Here is a 10,078-nt window from a genome sequence, read left to right as displayed (position 1 = left end):
CGGAGAAAAGGCTAAGCCGCGGCAGGAGGGCTGGTGGGGCTGGGGCGGGGCAGAAAGGGAGGCCCGCGAGGCCGGAACGGAGCGGGAGCGCGGGGATCCGGTTCCGCCTGCCCAGGGCCTCCGCGCGCCTCCCAGGGCCCCTCGGCGGAAAAAAAAAAAAAAAAAAAAAAAAAAAAATCAAACCGCCTCTCAGCCAATCGGGGAGCAGACGGGACGGTCTCGGCCAATGGCCGCCGCGCATGCTAATGAGGGCCGACGCCGCGAGGAGGGCCCGGTTCAAAAGTGGTGGCTATTGTCGCTGAGGGCTGAGCGCGCCGGGCCGGCCCCACCGTGGGGCCGCGCGGGACGCACGCGGGTGGACGCGGGGATCTAGCCCATGGCCGGGGCCGCCACGGCCGAGCGGGGCCGCGTGCCTCCCTCCGCGCCCGCGCCCGCGCCCAGCACCGAGGGGCTCCCGCGCGCCTTCCTGCAGAGCCTGCGCACCCTGTTCGACATCCTGGACGACCGGCGGCGCGGCTGCGTGCACCTGCGCGAGATCGAGTCCCGCTGGGAGGGCGCCGACGCGCGCGAGCTGCCCCGCGGCGTGCTCGAGGGCCTGCGCCGGGTGGCCCCGGCCAGCGGCTACCTGACCTTCGAGCGCTTCGTGGCCGGCCTGCGGTCCTCGCTGCTGAGCGCCGACGGCGGCCCTCGGGATCCCACGCGCGCCCCGGTCCGGCCCGGGGACCAGCCGCCGCCGCCGCGGCCGCCGCAGCGCCTGGTGTTCGGGCCGGCGGACGAGCCGCGGACTGTTCTGGAGAGGAAGCCCCTGAGCGCGCGCGCCCCTCCTGCCGGCCCCAGCGTCGCGGCCCGCAGCCCGGAGCAGCTGTGCGCCCTGGCCGAGGCGGCGGCCTGCCCCGCGGAGCCCGAGCGGCCCCAGAGCGCGGCACTGGAACGGAGCCCGAGCGCGGACGCAGGTGAATTCCGAGCGGCCCCCGGGGCCCCCTCGTATCTCTCCCCGGGTCAGGGCAGAAAGCGGAGTCCCGCAGCTGCTGCCCGTGCATCTTCCACGAGGGAAGGGGCTGGGGAGCGGGTCTTCGTGGGCCTGGAGGGAAAGGGGCTTCATGCCTGTTGACGTGAGCCCAGGAGTTAGGGAGGCAAGCCAATCTCTCTCCTGCCACAGCGTAAGGCCAACAGGGGCGGGGTGGGGGTGGGGTCGCAGGGTGGGTGGCAGGTGACTCAGAAAACCCACAGGGAGCCCACCCTGTGCCAAACCTGAGCTTGGGCTCCCCACCTCCGGTACCTTTTCTGCACCCAGGGACACCTGGGCCCTCAGCTTCCTTGTCTCTCTGGCGGAGGCGCCTCCCTCTCAGAGAGAGGATCCCCCTTCTCAGCCTGACAGCTCAGCCAGGGGAGCTGGGCCCACTGACCCCACTGAGGTCCAGGCAGGATGGGGCTGCTGCAGGTGGCCCCAGAGGACCTGGCCCTGTTGCCAGGATGGGCAGGAGCATGGGTGGGTCTCCTGCACCCCAGTAGGGCTGTCCCATGGCAGACGCCGTGGAGGGACACAGGCTGTAGTCCCTGGGGACGGCTGGCAGACTCCTCTCCTGCCTTCCAGTCCCGTTGGCAGTGACGGGAGATCGCTGAATGGGCCCCTGTCTCCCCCTACCCAGTGCCTGCCTTGGGAACAGGACCTGCATTATGGCTGGGGGTGGGGGCCAAGCTCCCAGAGGAGCCCCAGTCCCCACAGCCCATTCAGCCAGTGCACCTGTTTTGCCAGGTGCAGCCTGCCCACCAGCAGCCACTGTCGGTCCCCGCTGCTCTGCCACCCTCCTTGGACTGCTCCCCTGACTCAGCCATATTCACCAGCCCTGCAAATGGTGTTTTCGGCCACGGTGGCCCTGGCTTCCCTGGTAAACTGATCCAGCAGCCGTCCCAGGCTGGCGGACCCCACATTCTGTGGTGAGGAGGGTTTGGAGTGTAGCTGGCTCCAAAGCAGGGTCAGTGTCATCACGTGGCCACGTGGTGTGAAATCAACCATGGATTGCACACAGTGGCGGGGCCTGGGGTCTGGAAGCCTAAGCCTGAAGTCCAGCCCTGCTCTGATGTCCCACGTGGCCCTGGGTCACGTAACACACCTCTCTGAAGGTCACGTGGCTAGGGCTCTAGCTGTCACCCTCTCACAGGCAAATGGAGGGCCAGACAAGTGGTGTGGCATGTTTGATTGACACAGCTGACTTTTGGGGTGCCAAATCTGGAGCTCTGGGGTCACCCCAACTCCCAGAATGCCTCTTGACACACACAGCTTTCCAAGCTCGCAGCGTAGAAGCTCAGGGTCTCTTTCCTTCCTCCTACCTGGGACTGCGTGTTTGCTCCAGGCTGGCCGAGGCCCTGGAGGTGTGGCCTGCTGGCTCAGGGCCCTGGAGGGGCTGGGCTGCCCCCACCTAGAGACCATCCAGCTCTACACCCACCATGCTGTCATCTGGGGACCCGGGAGCTGCTCTATGAACTTGATTGCACAGACCAGGCCAGGCGTCCTAGGGCTTCCTCCTCAGCTTCCCTCTGTCCATATGCTCTCTGCCCCCACCTCCTGGAGGCTGTGTGACTCCCACTGTCTTGCCCCAGAGCTGCCACCACTCAGCACCGAAGGCTGGAGCGATAACTTGGGCCTGCGTGGAGCCAGGCTCTCTGCCATGCCTACCTGGGCCCAGTTCTTACATCACCAGGTACAGGGGCACAGCCTCCAAGGATGTGTCTGGTGCTGGGGTGATGGCTGGAGGCTGGAGGGTGCCCTACTCCACAGCTGTACCCACGTCTCCTGTAGACTGGGAGGGCACATGTACTTCCTCACCAGGAAGCTGGGCTGGAGTGCCACCAGCATGCTGCTCTTGCTGCCCCCAGGGGAAGCCCTCCGGTCAGCTTCAGAGCAGGTGTCCGAGACATCTACCGGTGCACATCTACCTGTGCACAGCCTGGTCTATCACACACGCCTGCGGCTTTTTTTTTTTTTTTTGAGACAGAGTCTGACAGCAGTGCAGTGACATGAATCTCGGCTCCCTGCAACCTCCACCTCCCAGGCGAAGGTTCAAGCGATTCTCCTGCCTCAGCCTCCTGAGTAGCTGGGAATGCAAGCACCCACCACCACCCCTGGCTAATTTTTGTATTTTTAGTAGAGACGGGGCTTCACCATGTTGGTCAGGCTGGTCTCTCTCAAACTCCTGACCTCATGATCTGCCCGCTTAGGCCTCCCAAAGTGCTGGGATTATACGTGTGAGCCACTGAGCCTGGCCACTTTTTTTTTTTCTTTTTTTGAGATGGATTTTTGTTTGAGCTCTTGTTGCTCAAGCTGGAGTGCAGTGGCATGATCTCGGCTCACTGCAAACTCCACCTCCCAAGTCCAAGCGATTCTCCTGCCTCAGCCTCCAGAATAGCTGGGATTACTGGCGTGCACCACCACACCTGGCTAATTTTTGAGACGGAGTCTTGCTGTGTCACCAGGCAGGAGTGCAATGGCACGATCTTGGCTCACTGCAACCTCTGCCTCCCAGGTTCAAGCGATTGTCCTGCCTCAGCCTCCTGAGTGACTGGGCCTACGAGTTTGTCATCACACCCAGCTAATTTTTGTATTTTTAGTAGAGAGGGGGTTTCTCCATATTGGCCAGGCTGCTTTTGAACTCCTGACCTTGTGATCCGCCCGCCTTGGCCTCCCAAAGTGCTGGGATTACAGGCATGAGCCACCACACCTAGCCCCCGGCTAATTTTTATATTTTTAGTGGAGATGGGGTTTCACCACGTTGGGTCAGGCTAGTCTCAAACTCCTGACCTCAAGTGATGTAACTGCCTCAGCCTCCCAAAGTGCTGAGATTACACGTGTGAGCCACTGTGCCCAGCAAGAGACTTTATTTTTTTTGAGATGGAGTTTTGCTCTTTCGTCCAGCCTGGAGTGCGGTGGCACGATCTCAGCTCAGTGGCACCTCTGCCTCCCAGGCTCAAGCAATCTTCCTGCCTCAGCCTCCCAGGTAGCTGGGACCACAGGTGCATGCCACTGCATCTGGCTAATTTTTTAATTTCTAATAGAAATGGGATTTTGCTGGCCGGGTGCAGTGGCTCACGCCTGTAATCCCAGCACTTTGGGAGGCTGAGGTGGGTGGATTACCTGAGGTCAGGAGTTCAGGACCAGCCTAGCCAACATGGTGAAACCCCATCTCTACTAAAAAATAAAAAAATTAGCTGGGCATGGTGGCAAGCACCTGTAATCCCAGCTACTCGGGAGGCTGAGGCAGGAGAATTGCTTGAGCCTGGGAGGCAGAGGTTGCAGTGAGCCAAGATCACATCATTGCACTCCAGCCTGGGCGACAAGAGTGGAACCTGGTCTTGGGGAAGAAAGAAAAAAGGGCCAGGTGCAGTGGCTCATGCCTGTAATCCCAGCATTTTGGTCAGGAGATAGAGACCATTCTGGCCAACATGGTGAAACTTTGTCTCTACTAAAAATACAAAAATTAGCCCTGCACAGTGGCTTGCACCTGTAATCCCAGCGCTTTGGGAGGTTGAGGCGGACAGATCACCTGAGTTCAGGAGTTCGAGACCAGCCTAACCAATATGATGAAACCCCGTCTTTACTAAAAATACAAAACCTAGCCAGGCATGGTGGTGTGTGCCTGTAATCCCAGCTACTCAGGAGGCTGAGGCAGGAGAATCGCTTGAACCAGGGAGGTGGAGGTTACAGCAAGCTGAGATTGCGCCACTGCACTCCAGCCTGGGTTACAAGCAAAACTCCATTTCAAAAAAAACAAAAACAAAAATTAGCCAGGCATGGTGGCGGGCACCTGTAATCCCAGCTACTCGGGAGTCTGAGGCAGGAGAATTACTTGAGCCTGGGAGGCAGAGGCTACAGTGAGCTGAGATTGTGTTATTGCACTTCAGCCTGGGCAACAAGAGTGAAACGCATCTCAAAAAAAAAAAAAAAAAAGAAAGAAAGAAAGAATAGAAAAGGAAGGAAAGAAAGAAGAAATGGGGTTTGCCATGTTGTCCAGACTGGTGTTGAATGCCTGAGCTTGAGTGATCCACCCACCTCAGCCCTGAAAATGCTGGGATTCCAGGCCATCGTACCCGCCCGTGCAGGACTACCTTTCTGTCGCACTCACCATTCTGGGAAAAGTTAAGTTTCCGTCATTCACGCCCACATCTCCTGCCGCCCTACAGGGCCCCAGGCAGATGGGAGAGGAATAGTCAGGACCAGAGCCCCCTGCCCACTCCTCCCTTACCCAGCTGCCTTGGAGACCCGGGTGTGCTAGCAATGTTCTGGGCACAGGGGGGTGCAGAAAAGAGCTGGATGAGGCCCTTGGCCCCAGGGAGCTCACGGCCCAAGGTGGGGGCAGGGAGTATATATGAGCAAACAGGCAGGCTTGGTGGGCAGCCTTCCCCAAGCCAGTGTGAGGAGCCGGGCCAGGGGAGAGGGACCAAACTCCAGCCTGGCACAGAGGTGACACGTGGGTCACGCCAGGCCGGTGCCTGAGACCTTGAGGGTGAGCCAAGATGTGGAGGCCGCTGCACCTCAGCAGAGCCCAGCCAGGCAGGTCTGGAGGTGAGCTTGGTCCGTGCCCCCCCACCCCAGGTGCAGCGGCCTGCAGAGCCCTGGAGACAGACTCAGGGGATGCCCAGCGGGCCCCCCGTGCCCGAGGGGAACGTCGGAGGCACACCATCACCAGTGGCGTGGACTGCAGCCTGGTGAGCAGGGGCTGGGGCTCCGCAGGGCTCTCCCTCTTGCCTGGAGGCTGAAGGCCAGGGTGGGAGCAGGGGGTCTTGGTCCTGGGGAAGCCCGTGGTGTGAGTACGGTCAGCTCTGCACATCTGTCTCCCTACCTGGGCTTGAATCCCCTGGAGGGATGGCCCAGGGTCAGGCAGACGGAGGTCAAGAGGTCATTTAGGGCAGCTACGGGTGACTGCCCAGTCCGCCTCACCAGATCACTGCTGCAAGCCAGCCCAGCTCACCAGCAGTATGCTCAGCACAGGTAGACCCTAGGAGGGCAGGCTGAGCTCAGGGGTCAGTCACCCTCTGCCCAGGGATGCCTGAGTGGAGGGGCTGAGAAAGGCCAGGACCCCTCAGCAGGAGGCACGGGGCTTACATGTGCAGGAGTTCTCGGAAGTGTGCATCTGTGCCTGGATTTACTGCTGCATTTGTGCTGGTAGCTCTGGGGCCCATGCACAGGCGGGCTTGTGCCTGCCGGGATGTGCGCATGCTCATGGGGGGTATACGGGGGGTATACATGCCTGAGGGGACATGTGCGTGCTCTCGGAGGGTATACGTGTTCATGGGGGGTATACCGGGGGGTACACGTGCCGCATGCTCACGGAAGCTGGGCACACCATGTAAATGCACGTGTTGCAGCTGAAGCAGATGAAGGAGCTGGAGCAGGAGAAGGAGGTGCTGCTGCAGGGTCTGGAGATGATGGCACGGGGCCGTGACTGGTACCAGCAGCAGCTGCAGCGAGTGCAGGAGCGACAGCGCCGCCTGGGCCAGAGTAGAGCCAGCACCGTGAGTGCCATTGCCCCAGCCACAGGTCCCCACACATGGGGACCCCAGCTAGCCCCAGGCACCCCTATTACGGCTGCCCCATTCCAGGACACAGTGGCTGTCAATTCCACCCAGGGAGCTGGGACATCCCTTTTCTCCCCTGGTGCTGCCCCATTCCTAGGGGCTAAGGTGCCCTGGACACAGCTCCCACCTCAGCAACACCCCTGGGACCCATCTAGGCTCTCAGCAACATTGGGGGCCCCCATCAAGGCACAGTGCTGGCCCTGGCTGGCCCTCCTCTCTGACCACTTGTCCTCTGTTTTCTCCCCAGGACTTTGGGGCTGCAGAGAGCCCTCGCCCACTGGGGCGACTCCTGCCCAAGGTACAGGAGGTGGCCCGGTGCCTGGGGGAGCTGCTTGTTGCAGCCTGTACCAGCCAGGTGAGTGTGCCCCAAACCTCCACGCCCACGCTGGGGCCCAGACTAGGTTAATGCTTCCCAGACTTCGTCCCAGCCTGCCTAATCCTGCCTTCCTGCAGGCCCTGCCAACGTCCTCCTCTGGGCCCCCCTGCCCTGCCCTGCCGTCGACTTCGTCCCCAGGCTGGCAGCAGCAGACCATCCTCATGCTGAAAGAGCAAAACCGACTCCTCACCCAGGTAAGGCAGCCAGGAGGGGTGTGGGCGGGGACTCCTCACCCAGGTAAGACAGCCGGGAGGGGCATGGGGTTGGGGGTGAAGCCCTGCAGGCCTTGACCAACAGTGTACCTGCCCAGGAGGTGACGGAGAAGAGTGAGCGCATCACACAGCTGGAGCAGGAGAAGTCGGCGCTCATTAAGCAGCTGTTTGAGGCCCGGGCCCTGAGCCAGCAGGATGGAGGGACTCTGGACTCCACCTTCATCTAGCCTGTGAGGGGCGAGCAGGCCCCGGGGCTGGCCTGGCGCTCAGCCCTTCGAGGGCGGGCGCCCTGTCGCACCCACACTCTCTGGCTGGAGACCCCGGCAGGCCCAGGCCCAGTCCCTGAGTGGGCGCCTTCCTGTTCCCCTTGCCATCCAGGCTCCTCAGGCCTGCCCCAGCCTGGCACTGAGCCCTTGACTCTGTTTTGGCTTCTGGTGCTGACATGGGCTGGGGCTCTCTTGAGTCTGCATTGCTTGCAGCGACTCCTGCCGCTGTCAGTGGACTTCCCACAGCGGCCAACAGATGAAGCAGTGCACTTCCCACAGCGGCCAACAGAGGGAGCTGGCGGCTCCGACGCGGGTCCCAGGGCAGCTTCCCTCCATCAGCCTGGGCTCAGGACAGGGTGGCTGTGGCTCGGACGGAGCAATGAAGGGGGTGGGGGGGCCCTAAGTGGGGGTGCCCTCCTGGCAGGGCAGTCCCAGGGACGGCGGTCAGACTTCAGGTCCTGGCCAAGGCTGAGGGACTCTGCCTGAGCGGATCTGGGAGCCAGGTGGGCGAGAGCGTGGGCTGCCTGTGTAGATCCCGGGTGTGGCCTTCTTCACCCCAGCCAGGACGCTGCCCCGCGTGGAGTCCCATAGAACAACCTGTGAACCTGGCTCCCCAGGAGGGCCGTATCCACAGGATGGGGGGGGTCAGCCTGGGCCCCCAGACAGCTCCCAGGCACGTTGCAGGCAGAGCCTGTCCCCCACACTCAGGATTCCTGAAGTCTGGGGTCCTGCTCACCCCGTTTTCCTCCCATGCCTAGCCTGACCCCAGGTTTCAGCAGGGAGAGGCTACTTCCCTCAGCCAAGGAAAAGGAGAAGCCCCAGAGTATAGGAGGAGGCTGGGGCAGGTCCCCTTGGGTGTCACGCCCTGCCCCGGCTCAGTCCCGCGGGTGCTGGAGTGGTCACTGGTCGGGGACCCAGTGCCACCAGAGCCAGGGGCACAGCAATGTCATGGGCAGGTTCTGCAGCCCAGGGCCCCCAATGTGGAATCAGTGTGTGGGGGGTGCAGGGACCCCAGTACAGGGTCAGTGTGTGTGGGATGCAGACACCTCCATGTGGGGTCAGTGTGTGTGGGGTGCAGGATCAGTGTCGGGGTGGTGTAGACACCTCCATGCAGGGTCAGTGTGGGGGGGGCACAGAGACCCCTCATGTCCAGGGTACTTTGGTGTACTGTCCCAGAGGAGGGGTCCTGGCAGGCAGTGCAGCAACTCGCTTCTGGAACCCAGCTCCACATTCACCTGCCTACAGCAACCCCACGGAGCCACGTTCCCCCCTGCACCCAGCCTGCCAGGGATGTCCCAAGACAGGCCCAAGCCAACCCAGGGTACAGCTGCCCTCCTTGCCTGAGGATGGGAGTGGACTTTCTAGGGGACATGAGGATGCCAGGCCTGGACCTCCTGGGCAGGAAAGGAAGAGGGTTCCAAAGGCCTGTGCCCCCCATCTCCAGCACCAGGTAGACTGCTGCACAGTGGGTGAGCTAGCAACAGTAGAGAGAAGCCCCCTCCCCCATCAGCAGCAGGCTGAGGTCTGCCCACTAGGGCCTCCCCACATTTGTCTTTGAGGGTGCCTGCCATGCCCTGGGGGATCCTGGCATCCTTACAGGACTGGAAGCAGGAGACCCAACCATGTCAGTCCCAGGGTGACCTCATCAGAAGACCGCCCACAGAGAGCTGGACCCCGAAGCTAAAGCAGAAATGTGAGATAGGCTGGCACCTCCGGAAAAACTGCCTCTCAGCCTTTGGTTCCATGCAAGGTGAAGAAAAATAGGTCCTCCAAGTTTACAGCTTGAAATCAGGCTATTGTGTGTTCCAAGAGGCCATGGGCTGTGAAGGTAAAGTGGCCCCTGTTGGCAGGGCCCAGGTGGCTGGCAGAGCTACATGCACACCCTGCCTGGAGCCCACCCTGGTGACACTGATGAGTCAGTCTCCATCCAGGATGTGAGCAGCATCCCTGGCCTGTATCCATGAGGTGCCAGTAACATGTACAGGATCATCCACGCGTGTGCACACACAGTTATGTCACCCACAAACGTCTCAGGATGTCAAAATAAGTCCCTAGGGGCAGAAGTGCCCTGGTTGAGGATCTGCCCCAGAGGAACACAACCACACCAGGCCTCAGGATTTTGTGTTGGCCAAGTTCCATGGAAAAGGGACATCTCAGCCGGGCACGGTGGCTCACGCCTGGAATTCCAGCACTTGAGACCAGGAGTTCGAGACCAGCCTGGGCAACATAGTGAAAGACCCCATCTGTACACAAAAGAAAATGAGATACCCAGTTCTAAAAATTCATAAACATTCAAAACAGTACACTGAGACCCAGCAGAAACAACAGATAGACTCTAGACACAGATACTGGAATATCAAGAGAATATACAGTAACTTTTATATATCTACAGAAATAAAAGAGGTTTCTGGAAATACAAACAAGGAATGGTATTGATAGTTTCTTGCTCCATAAAAAGCATGATCTTGCTGGGTATGGCAGCTCAAGCCTGTAATCCCAACACTTTGGGAGACTGAGGTGGGCAGATCACAAGGTCAGGAGATTGAGACCAGCCTGGCCAACCTGGTGAAACCCTGTCTCTACTAAAATAAATTAGCTGGGTGTGGTGTTGGGCACCTATAATCCCAGCTACTGGGGAGGCTGAGGCAGGA

At 60.6% G+C, this 10,078-nt stretch overlaps 1 protein-coding gene across 1 annotated transcript; it reads left to right on the top strand.

The window, feature by feature from the left end:
• Positions 1-287: 287 nt before the first annotated feature.
• Positions 288-9,847, top strand: SAPCD2 (suppressor APC domain containing 2). The gene is made up of 6 exons (XM_002743489.6): positions 288-953; positions 5,591-5,703; positions 6,364-6,510; positions 6,821-6,928; positions 7,027-7,143; positions 7,260-9,847. Exons 1-6 carry the CDS (start codon positions 377-379, stop codon positions 7,386-7,388), a joined length of 1,191 nt encoding a protein of 396 aa, XP_002743535.2. The 5' UTR covers positions 288-376; the 3' UTR covers positions 7,389-9,847.
• Positions 9,848-10,078: the final 231 nt, after the last annotated feature.

This window comes from Callithrix jacchus, chromosome 1 (genome assembly GCF_049354715.1).
Source record: "Callithrix jacchus isolate 240 chromosome 1, calJac240_pri, whole genome shotgun sequence".
Lineage (NCBI taxonomy): Eukaryota > Metazoa > Chordata > Mammalia > Primates > Cebidae > Callithrix > Callithrix jacchus.
The sequence above is the reverse complement of the archived record's forward strand: the minus strand, read 5'-3'. Positions and strand labels throughout refer to the sequence as shown.